The sequence below is a fragment of the Hippocampus comes genome, unplaced genomic scaffold (genome assembly GCF_001891065.2).
Source record: "Hippocampus comes isolate QL1 unplaced genomic scaffold, H_comes_QL1_v1.1 scaffold241, whole genome shotgun sequence".
NCBI lineage: Eukaryota > Metazoa > Chordata > Actinopteri > Syngnathiformes > Syngnathidae > Hippocampus > Hippocampus comes.
This window is the reverse complement of record NW_017804969.1, coordinates 249,388-272,566: the sequence shown is the minus strand read 5'-3', so window position 1 is coordinate 272,566 and position 23,179 is coordinate 249,388. Positions and strand designations below refer to the sequence as shown.

Genomic DNA, 23,179 nt, shown 5'->3' with positions numbered 1-23,179 from the left:
CCTTGTTGCCACGTTTCTTTTGTTCTGGCTTCAAGGGGTCATCTTTCACTTGAGGGAGAATTTAAGTTATTGGCATTTGGGGGCGGGGGGGGGGGTCAATTAATTATTTTGCAAAGGGGCGAAATGCCATCCTGGAACCCTTGCCGAGGGCTATTCCAAAAAGCTAACGTCAACTTTGTATTATTTTTTATGTATTTTGAAAATGTGCATTGTCTTGTTTGAAGAAATTGCTACATGGGTAGTAGATATGGTATATTTATAGTTATAAATATCGATAAAATATTTTTTTTAATCGTTGCTAGAGGGGCCGTAAAAGTTGCCAAATATAGCAAAAGTTCTCGAAATTGGCAACAGTGCAGACACAAGTTGAATCTCTTGCTCGCTTGTACCAGCAACCACACCGATGGAATTAAAATAAAAGCAAACTTTCAAAATCAAAGCACCGCATAGTTTACATTTTACTTTGACCTCATGGTCACTCTGAGGGCCGGCCGGAGACTGGTGGAGCGGGGATGTGACACTCGTCCCCAAGACAAGTCCTTAGAATGAAGTTTTTTCAGAGTGAGCCACGACAAACCTGAATTTAGCATTCTAACATCTCTGAGGTGACCGCGCTCCCCAGCGTTCCTATTCGTCTTCAGCCTCGATGAGAAGAGGCAATCCCGCCTCAACCTGGAGAGCAATCCCCACCATGCCGGCCCTCCCTAACAAGGGCACTGCCATCAGTCGCTAAGGCCCAATCCCCTTTGGAACGTTTGTTCCAGTCTCCCTTTCTCTCCTTCCTCTACCCACAGATTTGTTGTTTTCTTTCCCCATTTTATGTCATAATTCATGTCAAAGCATCGCTGGAGAGATTCGTGAGGGGTGTGTGTGTGTGTGTGTGTGTGTGGTTTGGAAGGGAGGGGGAGGGGGGTACAAGGGGCGGCAAGGGCACACACTTAATCCCTGGGTCAAGATGTATTTATTGAAGATTAATAACCCGAGCAGCAATCTCATCATGCTCTCGATGATTTTATAATTTGGTTTCTGGGGAGTGGAGAGAGGAGGGGGGGGGGGGGGTCAGGGACAAAAGACCCAAGGCAGAACTATTGTTTACAGCGTTAAGAATCGTAGTCCAGTGAGCTTCCACACAGGAAGCAGCATGACCCCCGAGGGATTTTCTTTTCAAGTGTCTATTTTGAACGTATTCTAAACTTGCCATCAACATGACATGTTTTCTATTTCTGCGCATGATTCGGGGAAGCAGTTTAGGGGGGGGGGGGGGGGGGGGGGGGGGGGGTCAGGGACAAAAGACCCAAGGCAGAACTATTGTTTACAGCGTTAAGAATCGTAGTCCAGTGAGCTTCCACACAGGAAGCAGCATGACCCCCGAGGGATTTTCTTTTCAAGTGTCTATTTTGAACGTATTCTAAACTTGCCATCAACATGACATGTTTTCTATTTCTGCGCATGATTCGGGGAAGCAGTTTTTGTTTTCATCCTAAAATTGACATCTGTTGCGCAGGTAAATGAGATCCAGTACAAGAACAAAACAAAACTTTTACGAGCATGTTGTCAGTGAAAAAAAAAAAGAAATCACCCGAATTATCCTTAAAAATACGCTTTCAGTAAATCCACCGTTCAAAGGTTTTAAAAATGCCACATTGCACAAAAATGTGTCAATTTTGTTGAGTATAAATGAGGTAGATTTGGGTAAACACTGGACCCTGTAATCAATAGAAAAAATATTCCATAGACAATTTAATATGCATCGTAGTTTTCCATTGATAAAGATTTTGTTATGCGGAGATTTTACATAATGATTGGAATTAATTAATGACAATGGCTGCAATATTTGGTCAGTTTCTGTTTTTAAGACATTGGCCAAAAATTGGTAGATTTCCTCTGCTGTTAAACAGTCAAAAAATGTTGCTTTCATGTAAATTCGTTAGTCTTTGAAATGGTACCCCAATAACTATGCAAGGACAATACATTTCATAAAATAAACATTCAATTTCTCAAAGTTTAGGGCTGCTGAGATTCACTTTGGAGGTACCCGCACCAAAATTGGCTCGAGGCGCGTATGTTGACAATCAGGGTCATTTCATAAAATGACCATATCTTATTTGCATTCTTCGAGAGCTCTTTGTTTTTGAAAAAGCCATTTCTCTCGACGTACAGCGCAAACACGACTGATTTATGTGATCCGAATCAATATCGGTGCACACATACATCAGTATAATTTCAATTATTTTGACCGCATTTCAGAAATATTGCATATGTAGAATGGCAGCATCCATCTCATTCATTTAATGGATGTGTTTGACGCCTGGACCGTAACAACCGGTGCGAGACACTTTTTGGAGGCGGAGGGGGGCGGGGAAAAAAAAAAAGATGACAAAAGATGAATTTGCTCAAAGTGTACGGGTTCAAAGTTCAAGGTGCGGTCTGCCAACCAAATGTGTTTATTTCCCTAATAAGAATGAGTGGATTGAATAGATTGTTCGTCCCTGACCTTAGCGATCAGGTGAACCCGGCGCCACTATATCACGGCCGAGGGGACGGGGAGCACGCCGTCCGCACCGCTCTTGACGCCGGTGGACCTAAGATGGAGGATGGGGGGCGGCCGCGGCAGAAGCGATGGGAGGTGAAGGGGCAGCGGCGGCGTGGGCGCTTTGCATCCTGTTTGGAATGAGGAGCGGCAAAGGAGGATGACTGAAGGACATATGCAAACGAGGCACGCTAGCACGACACTTTGCACATTTGCATGTGTGCCTTAGTGTATCGGTGCGTCTTCACATACTTCAATGATCAATATTTGCGCAAATACTGGCCAGCGGTTGTTTATTCACTCAAATGAAGGCAAAGGTGTCTTTTAGAGTCGAGTTGTACAAATGGATAGATGGAATTATACTTAGCAAAGTTAGCCATGCTTTACAAATCATATGATGGGGGTCCAAAGTCGGGCCTGGAGAATTGAGTCACTTGTACGATGAAGCGTAAATGCGGCCTTTCTGGTAAATGCGGAGCATGAGCCATCAAACAGCCATATTCCAAGCCCTTGTCTAATATCTAACAAAGTGCTCCCCTCTTGACTCCATCTCTTCTTTTAAATGACTCAAGAAGCAAAACAAGGACGATTAGGAGGCAGGGGGGCCGGGGAGCGGGAGGGGGAACTCAAGGGATTTACGGTGACAAAATGCCGGGGTCAGGCAGGGTATGCGGGAGCGGTATTGATCAGCAAGGCATGCCGCTCGCGCACCGGTCCGAACCCCTGACCCTTAAATAGCGAATGAATCTCAATCCAATAGACTGGAGTGTCTGCAACAGCGTGCGCACTGGCGCCACGCAAATATATGTGCTCGGATACACTCCTGCACTCACGTGGGAAAGCGCCGACCCGGGCTCCGCCGATCAATACCGCCGGTGATGATTTCCACATTATAGATTGGTACGGCCTTCATAAAAAAAAAAAAAAAAAAAATTACACAGCTGTTGATGTACAGTGAAGTGAACCGCCTGCCTATTTGCGGTTAGCTTTTCACAAATTACCTTTTTACCTTTTTTTTTTTTTTCCCTGTGAAACTATCCACAGCTATTTGCCAAAGTGCTCACCATACACCATTTTTGTCTTCTTTTTTCAAATGCCCTATGATAGCACAAGATGTTGAGGTCCTGGCTAATAGGAAAGTAGTAATTGGTATCAAGGAAGTAAGGTGAAGGGATGCATCTTGACACAGGCTACGTTCAGATTGCAGGTCTTTTTTTTTCTGACCAAATGTGATTTTTTTTTTCCATGCAGCATGAACAGTACAATTCAGATTTTTTTTTTTTTTTTCAAATCCTACCCGGTCCCCTTTCATAAGTGGGCATAAAGTAGTTCTGGACCCAATTCAACAGCAGTATGGTCACCATCATCTGATCTATACGCCAAATCTGCGCTGCACATATAATCAAGATGAGAAACAAAGTCTTTTAGAATATGTGTCTACAGCAAAGACGGATATTTTTGAATATTTTCGAATGGCTTTAGAATTTCCTGTTTCATCTAACCAGTCCCCGGTATGAAACCGTGCAGCTCCAGACGGCCGCAAACTCCCACGCACCCAATCATCAACATATTATGAAATCAATACACACCCTGACGGTGTGAACCAAAAGGGAGACGCCAATGATTAAATGAAAAGACACAAAAATGTTGATGGCAGTACTTTGTCAAATACAAAAACACTTTGATCGAGCTGCTTTATATTCTTCATTTTGGGGTTTTATCATAAGGGTTGCCGTCAGATGGTTTGACATCGCTTAAGGCTTTCATGACAATCACATCTTCTATCGTCTAAACAGACACACACACACACACACACACACACACACAAAACCCTTTTACATAATGAAATTACACAGAGTCATATGTTACGTCGTCAACTTGAGTTATGGGGAGGGGGGTTTACATAAAATTCACATCGAAGGTAGGGAAGGGGTTGGGGTGGGAGGGGGATGCATGTGTGCATACGGATTTACATTTTATTAAAGAAATGAGCGAGATGCGGTAAAATAGGGTCGTGGGCGAGGGGCAGAGGGGGAGAAAAAGAAGGGGAAAAAAAACCCGTCCCAATTTCCTGTTCTATCAGCTCAAATCCTGGCAGCCATAAATAAAAACACACACACACACGCACACACAAACACTCCCTTGATAGGCCGTTTTACTGAAACACACTGCAAAAATGTAATTTTAGCACCTCCGAAGTCAAACACCTTATAGCGCGTACTATTTGGAGAGAAAAGGCAAACCTCGTTTGTCTTCATTTCAGCCAGCATCGAAAGATGCAATAACAGTTACCGTGATATTCATTTAAAAGGAGCATACTGTATCCACCCCCCCCTGCCCCCCCCCCTCTTTAAAACAGTGACATGCTTTTGTCAAAATACCCCTGGGGTCAAGACTGATAGCACACTTCATTATACACATTCTTTCTTGTCTTGCTGAAATCAGCCCTTTTCAAACAGTGAGTCAGCACTCATTCCATGCCAAAAAAAAAAAAAAAAAAGCAAACATAAAACCCATGAAAACTCAAAGAGGCAGCAGTCTATAGACTATACTCTGTGTATGTGGTGCATATAGAGACATCACCAAACACAAATACCCTGGCATTGTGCCCAACTGCATCAAGCAATCAAGACAGCGCTGCTTATCGGAAGCGAATGTTGTTAGCTAACAGTCAGCAAAATTCCATGCAGTCATGTTTACCTTGCCCAAAGCCACCACTGACTAATTTTACCAGAGACGGGCATTTTACAAAATCTTCATTCATCATCCGTCATCGTCAGCCCATCTTTTTTTTTTCAGGCCAAGCCAAACTGTTATCATCACTCAGTCAGTCAGTCATGTTATTTTAACGACGTTTCTGTCATTGTTTCCGTCTGTAAATTTCACCGTTCCAGCAATTCGTCAGTCAGTCCATATGTCAGTCCCCCAAGCCTCCCTGCAAAAAACTTAAAAAGCACACACACATATTTTCCAACTTATTGAACTGGTGGTTGGGAGCAGCTATTTTAATTCATAAAACGCAAAAAATAAATAAATAAATAAAATAAAGTTTTAATTGAAAGTGTACAATGACTTACCTTAACCAGAATGCAGCTTCACATTGTGGCCAAGGGGAACGTCCAATCCAAGTAGCTTGCACACCCATTCCTGTCAATAAATGCTTGTCGTCTGCATCTGCTGCTTCTTCTTCTTCAATCACGGCTCAGCTTCAGAAAACAGGTGAGCTGTGATTACTTGTGACCTGAGCCCTGAGCAATTGTGATGTCATTTTCAGCCGACAGCAAGTTGCAAAATGGCCGCCACCTGAGATCGCTAAAAACAGGTGGATTTTGCTGCTCAACTCCTATTCCATCCATCCATTTTCAACTCTGCTTATCCTGAACAGGGTCACGGGGGATCGGTGCCAACTGACTACACCCTGAACTGGTCGCCAGTCAGTCGCAGAGCATATATAGAGAGATGAACAATCTTTCACACCCACATCCACACTGTGACAGAGTGGGAACCGATCCCACATTGCCCACTACACCATCAGTGACCTTCACTCATATTCCACAAACGCAATATGAATCAGAATGCAGTGACGGTGCATAGAACAACTTTCCCCTTTAAAACCTCCCCTTTAAAGAGTGTATTGTTTTAAATGCAATGTTTAGCTTCTACCTATACTTGTATGATAATTAACATGTCAAAATGTTACTTCAAAGTGGTTGTACGGTTCATAAAGTTTACTGACTTGAAATATAATTGATCTCACTGGGAAATGTTGACAGAATCTAACTGGAATATCCTCCCCTACACGAACCCATATTTTCACATCTATTGTTTTGCACACAACCACAGTTGCATCCTCCATCCTTAATCCAGATTCCAACTGGGAAAATCTTTTGTAATATATGACTTTATATTTTTACAATACTGGATTATGCTTTTCTTTTATTACTGGCGCTGGTGGAAAATCACAGAGAGGTTATAGGGCTGAGGCCCGAATGACAGGATTACCAGAAAAAGCCCCAGGATTTAAAAATTGAACAGAGGAATAATAATAATTTACTTCTTTAAATACATACTTTCATGTGGATGATGCCAGAACAGTAAAAAAAAAAAAAAAAACAGGTAAAAAGTAGGTCTGACACAAGAGTGATAATCCCAGGATGATTCTGGAAAGCATTCGGAAACAAGACTCGCTTGATTGCACACGCGTAAACTGAGTGACCAAGAAATGTGCACATAGGTAAGCCGACAAAAGTAGACAAACAATACAAAATGTGGGCCACAACATTAGGTACACCTTTTTTGCCCAATACTGGTGCTTTAACGATAATTCTGATCATTTGATTGCATGTTCCATGTATTTATATGAACACAAACGGAAAAGTATTTGAAATGGACAGCCAATGTTTGATATCACTGTCATCAATTTAAAAAAATGGCACAAACAAAGGATTGCCTTACTTATAGATGCCTCGTACCCTCTGCAGCTGTGAATCTTGATTTCATATCAAACACCTCTCCAGTATGATTCCCTGAAAACAGCCATGATTGTTCAACTAATTTCTATACAAACTAAAAATGCAGCCCTGTGCTTTTGCTAAATGTGTGGGCATTAAATTATTATTTATTTATTATTTTTTTTATGTGTTTGACAGCGGAAAAGTGGGTAACGGCGTAGCGGCGAGCAGTAAACGGGGGGGACTGCAAACGAACGACCTTGTGCGGAAATAACAACAGCAAGCCTTAATGTGTTGCATTACAAGACATGTGATAAAACACTTTTATAGAGAGGGCTGCAAATGCCGCAGAGTCACGACGCACACCCATGCCCATTTTCTGGGGGTGTCCAGAATAAGAGCTCCATCGGCGGATGGGTTCAAAAGGAGGAGTGCCTTTGTTGTCACCTTGATCCAGGTTAGTAAATGTCACACAAACACAAATGTTATGGCTATGGGAATAATGCAATGCTCATTTCAGTGCAATATAACTTGTTTATCTGTTCAAACTACCACTGATTGCAAAAGCAGACAAGGAATAGTGCAGCATTTGCAAACTGGACTCATCTGTAGAGAAACTTTCAAATAAATTACAAAACGGGAAAATAATCTAAATCGGTGTGACCTTCTACTATGCTAGGGGGTGCTATCGGCCTGTCAGGAATCTGTGTAGCCCTTGTTAAGCCCCTTCAGCATTTTTTTTGATATTCTAAAGTGCATTTGGAAATAATTTTCTCAGCCCCTCTTTGTATTAGTCAACCTAGTCCCTAGAAAAAGAATCCTGTGTCTTTTGTCAAGCTAGCCGTCCATTGACTAGCCAGCTATTGGCTATTGGCTACTGCTAGCTATTCCTTTGCTAGCATTGGAAATTTGGTATCTTTTGATACAAGAAAAAAAAAATATGAATAGGTGAGGTTTCAATGAATGACTTTGAGTTGGGTTCCGCAAGGGAAAAAAATGCAATAAGTTGAGATCATGAATGGTGAGCTGTGAAAAATTTAAACCACAGTGGGAGCATGGAAAAGCGAACTTCAAGCAGCGGAACCAAACCGGTTGAAGGAAAACAAACAAAAAAACAAAAGTACTTTACAAATCTTGTCCATTTAAGTTCCACGGGTAAATAGACACCAATGTTCATTTTAAATACAACCTTTTTTCTCTATTCCGAGAGAGTAAAAACTGCCCATCCACATGAGACCGTCTCCCTTTTATCCCCAGCTGTCACTCTTTTAATTCCCCCTTATTCACCTTCCCGCCTTGTTTGTGCACCCCGACAGCAGTCCCGGCCCTGACATCCTGGCAGCGTGCATGTTAGGCCAGGACTTATTGATCAGCCTATAAATTACCAATGCATCACCCCTCCTCGCCTTCGGGGACCTTATAGAGATGAAAAGGGGTAGTTGGGAAGCAGGCAGGGAAGGAGAGAGTGAGAGTCTGCGGCAAATTGTTAATTAAATACAAATCAATCGGCCGCCATTTATCAGGCCGGGCGCCCACTCACCGTTGGGGAAGGGAGGAAGGCGGAGGGGACAGGGGGAAGATGGAGAAATCGATAAAGTAGACTAAGGGGAGGGATAAGTGTTTAATCCACCAATCAAACTACATCACCGCCATGATGGACAGACAACTGGATATTACGAGGTAATCAGTGTTTACTATAGGATCTTATAATCGGGGCTTGACGAGGTTGGCTCTCCACTACGGTTAAATTCGCTGTGAGCCAAACATGCAACATGCAAACCACACAGGAAGGCCGAAGCTGGAATCAAACCTTGCACCTCTACACTGTGAGACGGGCATGCTAACCAGTTCACCACCATGAACACAACATGAATCCGAATGCGGTGTTTACACGAGTGGGGGGGCGCATCTCCCTATATCCATGAACCGCTTTGAACATATGAATGTCAAGAACATTTGGGAGTTGCGCTTCCGTCGCTTTTCTTTTGTGATTTTCCTCTCAAAAGCCTTTGATGCGCTTTGTTTATCCGAGTGAACGCCGGGCAGCATCTGCCTGCAGCCCCGGAGAAAGGCAAAGCCACAGATGTCAGGGATATTGGTCTTATGGGTAGTCGGCTTCTTGGCCCCTTCACCGTCCAGTTAGCGGATTAAGAGTTATGACATATCCAGGAGCCAAACCCGGTAGCCCCGCCCCCCGTTCAGCCTCATCTTTGCTATAAAAAGCTATCGACGAGCGCTTAAATCCAACGAGTGGCCGTGCTGACGGATGGCGGCAGTGTCGCGGGCATAAAAGACAAATTAACAAGGTGCACCAGGTAGAGAAACGTCAGGCGGTGGAATAATGAGGTTGATTTATGAAGTGGGCACAGATAAATATTTATCGCTTGTATTTATCGTCATTCCAAATATTGCTTTTGGCGCCTTGCCTGGTGGCGGCCGGCCGTCCTGAGCATACTAACCGCTTTTAATGGCCACGCAGTGTTACACGTCAGATGGATTGTCCTCTCTCAGTGTTTGCTCCTGTGTCTCCCGCCTTAATCCCCTTCCTCTGGAGCTTTCCTTTTGCCTCCTAATCGCAGGCACAATCCCCGCTGCAGCTGGCTCCACTCCTTTAAGCACCGCCAAAGAAGTGAGCTCATCCCCATCTCATCCCTTTCCCGTTATCCTCACGTTATCCGTCAAGTCCCCCCGCATCCCTTTCGCCCAACATTAGTCCCTCATTTCTCATCCAGAAGATTCTGGGGTTGTTGTTTTTTTCCTCTTCCCCTGTTTCCCAGAACGACAACTATTTTACCTTGTCAGCCTCACACTCTAGCTTTTCTTTAAATTAAAAGCATCAATTCAAATGGAGCTCAACTGAAATGTTCTTTCATTTACTTGGTCTGCTGGAAGACATGCAGTGTGATTAATAGCAATAAGAGGCAGAGAAGGTCCACAACTAAGCTTTAGTATGACTTGTTTTTCCCCACGCAGAGGTGCAGGGTTCGATTTCGACTCCGGCCTCCCTGTGTGGGTTTTCTCCGGGTTCTCCGGTTTCCTCCCACCATTCCAAAAATATGATAATGAATAAAAATAAAATGATAATATTTTGTATATAGAGCAAAATGAAGTGTTTTGTTGGAAAGTTTAGCATTTGTGTGCCATTTTCCTTTTACAAATTGTGTCCACAACCCTGTCATTTTCCTTGAAATTAGACCCTTTTGCTGATTCTTGTACTGAATACATGATCAGGATTACATCAAAGATAGATTTTTAGAAAATAGTGACAAATCTCACATGCAAGAACCCAATCAATTTGGATATTTCTTCTCAAAATGAAGACGATCCTTCGGTCAAAGTACAGTCAAGCGAAATTCTTTGGTTACGAAACTTAAAAGCTTTCTCTCCCTCCATTAAAAAACAACTTGTCTCTCCAAGTGGGACTTTTCTTGATCCAACCACCCCGCTGCTCGCGAGAGTCAACAATCAATCTTCCATTGTGCTAGGTAGTTTTCGCAAGGTAAACACTTGAAAATAAAGAAGGGGGGAGAGGGGTGACCGGCAACGGGCAGGGCGGGTTTCTCCGACAACAAGAGCACTTGAGGAGGGGTTCCGACCAGAGGTCAGGAAGTGATCGGCGTCTGTCACGGGAAACGGGAGGTGGTCGGAAGAAAAGCTAGAAGAGAGAAGATGAGGGGAGGTGGGCTGGGGAGATGAGAGTTGCGGCGCCATTTTTCACAGCAGACAAAAACATTTGCTGGGATATCAATTTGGAACTGCGGCGGCAGTCTCCCCCTCCTGGACCACCATTCATCATCTTTTTGGGCACCCGGATGAGTGGGTGACCCGTAGGTACCGCGCGTGGGAAGGAAACACGGCAGGGCTACGGCTTGGCGTGGGTTGCCAGGGAGGCCGCCCACCTCCCTGCCGTCAAACGCCCCCCCCCTTCCACCAACCACCCGCTCGCCCTCCCACCCCCAAGTCTTCTCCCATTAGCGCCAGCGGCGGAGACCCCGCCCTCCGCCTGCCCTCTTATTGGCACCTTTGCCTGCACCCCATCACTCATCTCCCGGGCATCATCCATCACCCATCGCGATCAATAGGAGGCCACGCATTCATCAAGCAGGGGAAGAGGAGGAGGAGGCGGAGGAGGAGGAGGAGAGATTGCATGGAGGCCGAAAAAAAAACAAGGAAAAGCGAGAGGAAAAAAAAAAAGCGGACGCCTGCCATGTTTAGGCAGGGAGGGTAAAATTGTATGCGGTAAACCTTTGCTATTTGCACAGTTTTGGTTAAAAAGTTAAAATTTGCCAATGCAATTAGGCTACATCTGCGTTGTACAACGTACCACGATATACCGCAGTATGTCATGTAACAGTGAGCTCGACTGTAAGCGTTTTCTGCTCACCCCAAGGAGCGTGCATGCCGGTTCGAGAGCATGGAGCGAGGAAAATAAATTGAGTATTTGTTGGGTGTCAATTAAAAAAAAAAACAAAAAAAAAAAAACCATATTGTGCAATCAAATAAACTGCAACTCTCAAACGACTCTTTGACCTCCCTTCTTATAATACCAAAACAATAATACTAAAATAAATACATCTAAAATGAACTCTGAAAACTATGCATGAAATTAATTGGCAAAAACAAATAGGAATGGCATTTTCACCATAAACATTGTTAGTTTTAGTGAATAAACGTAAGATGTAGTTTCAGTGCCATTTTTAAAGCATTTTCGTTTCATTGCATTTGAAGTGCATCGTTGGTTTTTGTCAACTATCACAGCCTTGCTCCTGTTGACCTCTCGCAGCGCGCTGATGCAAGACGCCGTGAGGACTTTTCTCTCTTGACAAGTTTACCAACTGGCGTCAATCCCTCAAGGAACCGCCCTTGTGTTCACTGTCGGCATCCTGCAGAAAAGAGCACATGAATAAGGCGAAAACCGGTGAGTTCTAAAGCAAAAAAGTTGTTACGTTCGTCAGAAAATTTTGAAAGTGGTGAACTGGTGGGGGTTCACTGCACATTAATATGTAAAAAAAAAAAGAAGAAGGGAAGAGGCACATTAGGTTGTAATTCGGAGCAGTCGCATGTGGCGTTGACAGCGATGGTCCCATCACGCTGACAAGTGGCTGTGCCGTGCGCATCCTTTGAGGGCAAGGGAGAAATATTACTGAGTGCAGCTTTAATCAGACACAAGCGCGCGCACACACACGCACACACCCACGAGTAGAGAGCGTAATGGCGCAAAGTCACTGTCAGTCATTCTGTGCTTGTCAGTTTCCGGCAAGGCTGCGCACTTTGTGTTGACAGCCCATAAGTTGTGTTTGACGCTCACACGGACACACAAGGGGGTTCAGCATACACACTCCTTGAAGTGGAGCCAGAGCGGAATAGATGGTGTTTTAAGATGATGGATGCCTTCTCTGCCCAGAAAGATTAAGCCCGACCGTGAGCGATAAGTTAGCTGGCGATGTGTTCGGGGTACACGGTAATTGTGATTGCTCGACAGGCGAGTGTGCGGTCGTGTGTTTTGTTTAGGTGGCAAATGTGCAGAAAATAAATGCAGAAAAAAAGTGCAAGATTGCATGTGTGTGAGCTCGTTTGTCACACAGCAATACAGCAAATGCAGTCAAACATCACTATGGACCGTAGTTCAGCGAGCATCGGGGGATTGAATTGCATGTTATGCTTTGTCTTTCTGTTACATGCATCCAACATATGTTCAAAAACAACAACAACAAAAGACTGGCGAGACTAACAGCCAATTGCAGGGCGCATTTTGACCGACAACCACTCACTCCCACCTTCGAACAATTTTGAGTTTTCAGTTTTTCTTTTTCTTGGATTTTGTACGATTGACGGTGTTCACCCTCTATTTGTACGGAATAGACAACGAGCTTTGCCGCGAACCGTGACAATCTGTGAGCCATTCGCGCCGCTCCAAAAAGCCTTACAAATCACCTATAGATGCCACAAGATGGCAACAAAGCACTACTTTTATACTAAACAGCGCCATGGCCTGTGTAAATGAAGCCCATCCCCTATCTTCAAAATACACCATAGTTCCTTGGCATTAAAATGACACAAGAGGGTGCCAAAGCAATACTTTTATATTAGACAGGCCTTTGGCCACAGCATGAAAACAGAAAAAAAAAAAATACATCATAGAATTCAATGCGGCAGAATCAAGAGATTCGAATGGTTTTGTCTGTATGTGCGCTGTGACTGGCAGTCATCATGTAAACTCGCCAACATAACACATATCAGGCCCTTGAAGGTGGAGTTGTGGCTTCTGTCACACAGAACCGCCTCTAATCCTTTCATCACCGTGTTCTTAGGAATGATGTCATCGGGTTCACCTGTCTCCATGACCCCCTCAGTACCCCTTTCACCCCTGACATCATACACACCACAAGAATGGAGTGTGCTGGTATTTTCTTTGTTTCATTCTGAAGAAAGACTGGCAGGCACATCTCTGTCTTTACTGAGGATGGATGGATGGATGCATACATACCGGTACAAACATACAAACTATAAACATACATACCTGTTCATTCCAATAATTTGATGTTACATTTTTTTTCCATCCAGTAGGCGGGGTACACCCTGAATTGGTTCACACACCGAGGGACAATTTAAGTTTAAGTGTTCCATGAACTTGCCATGCATATTTTTGGAATGTGGGAGGAAACTGGAGTACCCAGAGAAAACCCACGCAGGCACGAGGAGAACATGCAAAAACAACACACAGGAAGGCCGAAGCCAGAATCGAGGCGGACGTGTTAACCAGTCGATCACCGTGCCGCCCCCTAGATTATTTTGTCCAAAAACACACATAATTGATGGTTAAGAATTCTGTCAATTATGTGGAAGATACTGTATATGAATCGTGTCTTGGAGCAAATTAGGCAAAATGGAGTGCATTTCTGAAAAAGAATGTGATGCTATTGTTAGCTCAAAATGTTAATCAGTTAGTTAGGACCTGTGGCACTAGGCTAATGAGGATAGCTCCTGGTTGTTTGTACAGGCCTTCTGCTTTTGAATGGTTATAATAGTCAAGAGAGAGTAAGCCAGGAACAGCGTCACTCCTTAATGTCCTTGTATTATTTATTATTAATTGACAAGAGAGGCGAGAGACACGTCAGAACTTCAAAAGCTATGCGACAAAAAACATCTCATGGGCTCTTATTTTTTTACTACTGTGATGTAATTTGCTGCATAAATCACGCGGTGTTAAAAACATTCCATCGAGAGTCGGTCGAGAGGGTCGCTGTGTAAATCAGCATAAGTGATCGCATAGATTTTTTTTTTTTAACCCTCTCTCTGTTAATGTATGCTAGCGTCGGAACGCATGCAATAATTCAGGCACAATGGAAGGCAAAGCGAGTGATCCGGGCGTCCAGTCCGACCACCGGGTCACGCGATCGACAAGGTGAGTGACCGCTCAATTGACCGCCGCTGACCGCTCAGGCCAATCTGGCTAATGGTGGCTAGCCGCGCGAGCATACATGACATGCAGACTTTTCCATCGCAAGGTTTCTAACCTCAGTTTTAACAGCTTATATGGGAACGTGCCTTCGCAATGCTGCTCTCGTTAGTAGTGACCTCACCCGCATCTTTTCTTGTGACCTCACATGCACCACATGCTTGTGACAATACACACGAAAAAACAAACCCGCTAAATGAGACAATTTAAAACCACCAAAATGTAGTTCTTCCTCGATCATGTTTACACCCTAATGAAGATCTGTAATCTCCCGGACCATATTTTTCAGACCATTGGGTGGACTGTATTATTTGGCACAATATCAATGAATGAGCCTGTTTTAAAATATTTTCAAACATAACGTGGTTCACAACAGTGAGAATTCTATCCTGTCCGTCAGTTCGTATCACACCCGTTTTGCTAACAATTGGCGAATGATGGGAAACTTAAAAAAGGAAGAAAAAAAAGACGGGCTCTGCACTGACAGAAGTGGATTTCAGTGACTCCGTCTTGCAGCAAAGAATCAAAATACAGGTTTTAAATGTATTTTTAATTAGCTGACTCCATTATGTCATCCTCTTCATGTGAGAAAGCCAGTTTTCATTTGGAAGTGAAGTAATATCAAGGCACACTGGCTCATCCCTCTGCTTCAGAATGCACCAAACAAACAGACTTTTTGATTAAAACTTTCCATCATTAAAGACTCCCTCATCTTATTAGCTTGAATAATTGATTTAATTTGTCGCACACCAACTCCCTGCTCTCACCACTTAGTTAATGAATTAATTGATTGAGCGTTTGCGCGCGCACGTGCTCGTGTGCTTGTGCGCGCGTGCGGGTGTGTGTGTGTGTGTGTGTGTGTGTGTGTGTGTGTGTGTGTGTGAAAGAGAAAGAGAGATAAGTCACCTGTCTGTGTGGCCGTTCTACTTGTTAATTTAAGAATGGACCTCTGACGACAATACTGAAATGCCTCCTGGAACCAATGTGTTTCCTCACCCAACGTAAGGTAAGAGCGTCCCCTTTTGGATACAAAATGCACATTCCCCAATCGCCTCTTACTGAGAAATTGGCTGCTTTTCAAACTGTGAATGCCATTACTAAATCCAGTCATCATCCCATAGCGAACGACTTCATATATTTAGTCCAACCATGACAGTTTTATGTGCGTTTGATTAAACATCACAGCAATGTTTGTTTTTCTAATTTTGCGCCAGCCCTTAAATCCTCAACAGCTCTTTATATGTTTAATAAACCCCTTATTTATGGGAGTTGTGTGCACCTGTTGTTACCTGGCTCGCTGAAAGATATGTGACACACACGCACATAAATCTGTGTTTTGATTTTGCGCTATTTTATCGTGCTTGTACACACGAGTAGTGTGTATGTGTGTGTGTGTGTGTGTGTGTGTGTGTGTGTGTGTGTGTGTGTGTGTGTGCGTGTGTGTGTGTGTGTGTATATATATATATATTCATTTACATTTCCTTTTTTTACCCGTCTTAATATTCACTTGCAATTTAGTCGGATTTTATTTCTCGTATTAGTCACTATTATTTATTAACAAACATTAATACATATATTTATGATTAATATGATTTTATAACTATTTGATTAATACTGACAAAAAACAGTTCACAGTTATTTAAATCATTTTAAACTGATTTATGTTGGTTATTAGGATTTTTAAAAATCCGATTTTTTTTTTATTATACTGTAAAATTAATAGTATATAAAAATACATCTACTGTAATCATCACGGTATTTCTTTCAAAGTGTGTGTGAGCGTATTTGTGGGCGCAAGAGAAAAACTCCAAATTCGCGTCCTGGCTCTTTAAATGCACAGTGCCGTCAACCCAATTGTCGTGCATTACTTTGCGACACCATGTGATTTTCGGCATGTTATATCTGTGAGCGAAAGCATCCGCATATGGTTGAACACATACAAAAACGACAGTTAATAACGTGACACGTAGACTGTATGTCACAAACATATTTTTGAAGGTGGAAAAGGGCGCCGGGGTGTCGCATGTAAGTAACCTCGATAGCTTGCTCTATAGTTAAAATGACAGGACTGCTAATACAATATATTAGCCTGCAAGTGAGTTATATGACAATGACAATAAAGCTTCTGTTTTTCGACTGTGATTTAGTTGCATTTGACTAACCAGGCTAGCCTTTTGCTCACCAAAGTGTCGGATGTAATTTGCATTTAAATGGGAGCGAACCGTAATCTAACCGACGACAAGGCAAAATCGTAATTACAGTAAATGTAATGTTTATGTTTTCAGTCTGTGGATTCTGCTAACAAGACATCCAGTCACCACATGATGCAAACAGGGGCAGCCAACACGACAGACAAGACGTCGTCTGACAGGGGGCTCCTGTAGCCCACCCATGCCTGTGATCCCCATCCCTCGGCGGGTGCGCAGCTTCCATGGCCCCCACACCACCTGCATGCACTCGGCGTGCGGAGCGGCGCACGCCACCAAGCTGGTGCGCAGCAAGTACAACAACTTTGAGCTTTACGGTCGCTCACGCTGCATCTACAGTTTCCTGCGCTTCCTGCTCTACTTCGGCTGCAGCCTGCTCACATCCCTCCTCTGGGTGGCGCTGTTGGCACTCTTCCTCACGCAGTACGTAGGCGTGCGTGCCCTCCTGCGTCTGCAGTACAAGCTGTCCGTTATCCTCTTCCTGCTCGGCCACAGACGCCTGGACTTCGGCGTCGTCAATGACCTGTTCATCTACAGCATGCAGATCACCATGTTCATGGTGGGTGGGCTTGGATGGTGCTTCATGGTCTTTGTGGACATGTAGCTGGGATGAAGGCGAGGCTGCGAGAACTTGAAACGGTCCAATCCAGATACTTTGGGTGCAGCTGGAAATTTTCAGCATCGCAAAGTTTGGTGGTTTTTCGCCAGTTGTTTGAGTGTCAAAAAGTACCACTTATGTCACTTTAACGAGTTTGTGGATTACATGTTTTGAAGATTTTTGTAACAGTTCCTCTGAGGTTTTTGGAATTGCATGTTGGACTGCTCAAATGCTCTCAAGGGCCATATGTAGCCTGAAGTTGTTCACCAGTGCACCCACTGAATGTCAAATGGAAAAAAAGATTTTACGTGCATTAAAATGGACTCTTAACTGGAATTAAAACTTCCAAGTGTCTGTCGTTTGTGTCTTATAGTGTACACGGGTTCATTCAGCCCAGTGAGCATAAAAAATGTTTAGTGATGACCATAGAACAGGAAGTTGAGTGTTTTGCATCATAGGAAACCATCTGGCTGTTCAGTATGAAGTAAGCAATCAAATTAGAGAAAATTATATTGGAGTTAAAGTGTCAAGATTTCTGCGAATCTTGCAAGACTTCAGCCCTGTGAGTGCCAAAAGCACAAAGATTTTTTATGATGTCATCACAGAGGAGAACTAATGAAAACGGGAAATGGAACTTTTCGGAAATGGTATAGTATCTGCCTGTTTCAAATACGACATATGCAAATGATTTTGCCTAAGCTTGTGCTAACCTGCATACGCTTGTTTATTGCAGCAACACCTGCTAAATGCCACTTGGTGACAGTATCGCTCTGTTTTGAAGGGTTGGTAAATTTATTGCACAGTGCTTAAGTCTTGCGTGTAAAATGTCTTAATGATGGTGACCGAATGAATGTCATTTCCTTTGTTATGAATAACAAGTTTGATTGTACATCATCCACTCCAATGCATATTTTGTTCAAAATAATGTAATGCCTACATCGCCACAGAAACATACTTGGACATGTATCTCAGGTCTGTTTTACATGCTTTGTGGCGCCTCATGTCACATGCTTTGAAAGCCAAAGGCCGTCTTTGTGTGGACAGCCGTGAAGCATGTGGTTGATGTGTATGTGTCATCATGTGATGCCATGTAAGCAATTAGCCGAAGGCACAGAAAGGGTAACATTTCACAGTTGTGTTCATTTATAAACGGTTTGGATCATTTCACATAAAAAAAAAATATATAAATTCATATACCATTTCTGCTCGTCCTCCTGCCCCTCCCTCATCTTTGCTTTTCGGGTGCAAGGCAGTCCGGGGGCCTGACAAAAATCACTTCCATCGGCGCTTACTCTGTCAATATTTCAAAGTTAGCATCAGCCGTCAGCAAAAACAGGATCTCCGGTCGGTACTGACGGACAGGTAATGACAGGTGTAAACGCCCACCTCTGCCTATACTGCCGTTTCTTAGCGAGCAAATCATTGCATGAGCTAGATTTTTGCTAATAAATGTTGTCTTAGTATTATAAGACTATAAGAATATAAAACAATTTGTCCACACAAGTCTGAAATGATGAAAACGTCCCTGTCAGACATAAGATGGATAATCATGTTGTTTGCCGTTATGCCGTCTGTACTCACTGTACACCGTAGCCTACATGAACTCAAAAGCAACCACAGTTGGTGATCATGAAGTCATGCTACTTTTGTTTTCATTTCTTCTTTTTCCCGAAAAACAGAAGTTGACCTCTCAGAATGCTTTGTTTCATGCTGTGTCATAACTATTTCACTTATTTGTCATAACTAGTTTACCAATTGCATGGGAATGCTGCGTAAAGGTTGGTGAATATGGCCTACTGGTTCACGAGTCAGAAAATACGATTATAAAGCAAAAGTGGTCGTGCCAAAAGCTTATGTTTATCATTGTTACAAGTGAAATGTTAACGTGTTCTGAAATATAAAATCAAGTCACATTTAATAAAAATAAATAAATAAATAAAAGCAAACAAAATACAGTTACAAGAGTTCAAACTTTGTGGAATGTACACAAATATTAAATTGTTACAAGTAAAACATTCCAATGTTTAGTCTAAATTGAAATAATTTAGGTAAGTACACATATTCAATGTTCTGACCTATGAAACGGATTAAGATGATTAGAAAATGAATCTATCTATCTACAGTATCTCGCTATCTATCTATCCATCATCCATTTCTTTGTCCCTGGCTGCAGTGAGCCACGCCACCAGCAGCGGGCGCTACCACTTTTGCCAAAGAAGAAGAAGAAAAAAGACGCATGCGCAGAGAGTCGTTCGCAGCTGTCATCTGAGGACACGTGAGGTGGCTACACATGTCCACGTTATTCTCGCGCACAAGGAGTCCCTGTGCGGTGTCATTTATTCATCTTTTCACGAAAGCATAACGAAGACATACTTGGCCCAACGAAAGGCCACTTTCCGCGCTGTCATGACAGGGTTGAGAAGTGAAGTGAGGGGAAGGGGGAGGGGTGGTTCACCGGCTTCTTTTCACGCTCCTGAGTGCACCGAGTTCATGTGTCCGTAAAAGGCGGACCGACGAATACACCTCTCCCGTCGCGTTCGCTATCTTCCGCACAAACCGAGCTATATAGCCCCATTGACTAACCCCCACCCCAAACAAGAGATGTCTGCGTCTTTAAAGCGAAGCTCCGTTCGTGAAACGGGCCATGATGTCAGGCTGCCCCGTCAACTGCTCGCGTGAGCCGACTTCCACTTCCTGCGCAGGCGGCCAGGCAGCGGGCACTCGGAAGGCGAGCGTGGCCGAGGGAGGTGCGCGACGGACGTCTACGGAGGAGCAACAAGAACCGATAGAGAGGACGGAAGGAAGGAAGAACCGGCGGGCGCTCCATTTTTTAATCTAACTTCATTGGTCGTCGTCGCCGGCTGACAGTCCATGGACTAGCCACATATATTCGGGTAAATATATCCTGAATGTGTATGTTGTAACTACACTATCGTTTTGCTTTATGTCTGTGACGCATTGGTTGTGTGTCTTCGTTTGAATGTGCTGACATGACACTGCAGTGCTGCGTTCGAGTTTCAAAAGTCATTTCAAAATGGTTGCCCCGAGTTCTATTATTTTTGTTAAGCTGTAGTCATACTTTTAACCGTACGCGACCATACGAGGGGAAAGTGCCTTTTGACCAAAAACAAAATAAACAACAACAACAAAAAAAAAAACAAGGTTGCGTCACGTTGAAGTCAAAACAAAACCCAAATCTCCACCCACAGTGAACCGATTGTGACTTGGGAGTCCCTGCAATGCACAGGATCTCTGCTTTTCCCCATTTTTCCCACTGCAGTAAACACACCATCTCTTTGAATGGCTCCTTTTTGCACTCGAACTGTGCAAGTGTATTTGGGATGAAAAGGAGGTCTTAAATGTCACTTTTTGTGGCTGCTTTCACCTTGCTTGAACCCTGAGGTCATAAAGAGTGTGTGCGTCTCACAGCCACTAACATTGTACCTTCACCCTGGGGACGTTTCTCAAGAGACATTCTTACGGAGAAAATGTCACAATATTAGGCAGCGTGTGGCTTTCCTGTCCTCCCCCAAAGGGTTTTTTAAATTTTTTTTTTAAATCAATCACCTAATTTATTAGTGAGAACAATGTCAAGTGGACCATGTTTTTTTTCCAAGTTTATTGTGGCTCCATACAGTATAGTCACCTGAGTGTCTTTACATTTGTAGGTTTTCTGACTGGCGTAGAGTTAAGCACAGCCAAAAGTAACAAAAGTGCAGACTCTTGCGATTTTTATTTAGGGCCGGACCAATTAATCGCCCGACTTGCAAATTGTGCAAGGCATTGGCCCGGATGTCAGTATTTTACACACAACCCTAAAGTCACAGTGTGTTAAAAAATATAAAATAACACAGCTACTGTTAAGACAAACACATATTGAGGCGCTATAGGAATTCTGAGCCCAGGAATCTTTTTTATTTTTTTATTTTTTATTTTTTAGACTGTACAGTAATCAATCATTTATTGCAGAGGTTACGTTCCAAAAAGAACCTGTCATAAGTCAAATCCGTGAAGTAGTCATTTTCATTTTTTGCAATTATTGCATAAACAATACAATACTGTATTGAATGAAACCAAAGATGAAGCCTTTTTTTCAGGCCCAAACATGTAAAAAACAAAAATATAAAGATTTTCTAACAACTGGCAGTTTTGGGATATACTGTACAGAACGTTTCGTTGACATTGTCGCTTTTGTCATGGAGAAAATTTGGCAAGTTGTACAGCGATGAGGTGTGAAGACTGTTGACATTAGTCTACAGTCCGTTCGCCAATCAGGTTGCAGAACAGAATGCACTGTGTTAAAAAAAAACGTGAAACAGCAGAGCCGTGAAAGATGAACCATGTTATTGCGAGGGATTACTGTATAAGGCAGACACAGAGACGACTTTCATGTTTATGATTAACACACACACACAAGCACACACACGTGAATAAGTTCATGTGCTTTCTTGTCTCCTTTCTCGCTAAACCTTTCAGTGCCTTGGCGCTCCTCCAGAGGGTCGTGACGGCTCAAACTCTCGGCAGCTGTATTTATGTGTGCGTGTGTGTTTGTGTGTGTGCGTGCGTGTGTGCGCTAGCTGTGTCCCGGGATGCCCTTCCTCCATAGGCCTTGTACTATACAGCATTCCACGAGGGGGCCCAGGGAGAGGAGGAGGACAAGGAGGAGGAGGAGGAGGAGGGTGCAAAGGGGGGAGTGTCAAGGAGCGAGAACGACAGCACTTTTCGATCCCATTTGAGGCTTGAAAGTGCTCGTGAGAAGCACAGGAAAAATCTGTTGCAAAAAATTCCGGCTGTCTTATCTGCCTGGCAACAAAAAGTTACACTTTGATTAAAGTGCAAAATTCCAAACTGCGAGGATTACATTATAGACCACCCCCGCAGTCAGTGAAATCCACAGCATAGACGTTCCCGAGTTATATAACCATCACTACGGTGTGCCCCCCACCCCCCTGACAAAAATGAGTTTGACACCCTTGATCTAGAACAACAAGCGTAATTAACTGCACCCCTGAAGTTGACAAAATAGCGGGACTCTGAACTAGGAACCCGCGATGGTGGAGGATTTTACTGCACATCAATTGTAGCAGCACATTTTTTCATTAACTTAATGTGGCCCTCCTTGATTTATGTGTATGTTTATGCATCAGCCATTTTCCCTTCTTGAGACGCAGTGCTGACTCACCGTGGATGGCATGCGATATGCTGCAGCGGGCGGACGTCATGTTCTCATACAATGGTCTTGTATATTTCCTTGCCACGTGTGTGTGTGCGCGCTTGTGTGTGTGTGTTCGTGTTGTGTGTTTGTCAGTTGGTGCCAGTATAAGGTGTGTGCGTGCGTGGATGCATGCACACATGCATGTGTGTGTGTGTTAGGGCTTGTCGCTGGCTGCGAGTCAACTGCAAAGTCTTCCCACTCGTCTTTGTTTTCACTCAGAGTCACAGCGTACATACAGTATAGCTACGAATCTACTGTGTAGGTGTCGGCTGAAACGTGTGTTTCCACTGCATCTATTCTTTCCAGGCCCCTCAAGGTTTCTGTCACAATGGCATCTCATGAGAATGTGCAAGTGTACCCAGTGAAGCCACCCGTGAGTCTGTTTAATTAAAATGTTGTTGCTGTCTCGGTGTGGCATGGAAGGATGCTAATGATTTAAGAGGGAAATTGTCTTAAGGTACTTGTAATATCTGCTTGTTGGCTTGCAGGGCCTTCTTTTTACAATTTAAAACAGTGCCCAATTCTCTGACACCATTTAAAAAATATATATTCATGGATGAATGCGTTTCTTTTTCGAAAAGGTGAGCCACATGTAAACGAGTCACTGCTGACCCCGCCCCCTCCACCATGTGGTCAATGCCAGCTTTTGAAACAGTTTTTTCCCCATGATGAATGTGAAGCCAAGCTCAAGGGAATTTCTACCTGCTCAACCAAACAAA

General features: G+C 43.5%; 2 protein-coding genes across 3 annotated transcripts in view; both read left to right on the top strand.

Moving 5' to 3' along the window:
• The first annotated feature begins 16,300 nt into the window (after nucleotides 1-16,300).
• Nucleotides 16,301-17,590, top strand: tmem250 (transmembrane protein 250). The gene is made up of 2 exons (XM_019890334.1): nucleotides 16,301-16,465; nucleotides 16,726-17,590. Exon 2 carries the CDS (start codon nucleotides 16,832-16,834, stop codon nucleotides 17,249-17,251), a length of 420 nt encoding a protein of 139 aa, XP_019745893.1. The 5' UTR covers nucleotides 16,301-16,465; nucleotides 16,726-16,831; the 3' UTR covers nucleotides 17,252-17,590.
• A 1,912-nt stretch (nucleotides 17,591-19,502) lies between these two features.
• Nucleotides 19,503-23,179, top strand: part of nacc2 (NACC family member 2) — a 28,048-nt gene continuing 24,371 nt past the window's right edge. The window contains exons 1-2 of one of the 2 annotated variants that reach the window (XM_019890569.1): nucleotides 19,503-20,139; nucleotides 22,767-22,833. The gene's annotated coding sequence lies outside the window, so the exon portion shown is untranslated. The remainder of the gene's footprint in view (nucleotides 20,140-22,766; nucleotides 22,834-23,179) is intronic. The other variant, XM_019890562.1, reaches the window with a different exon arrangement.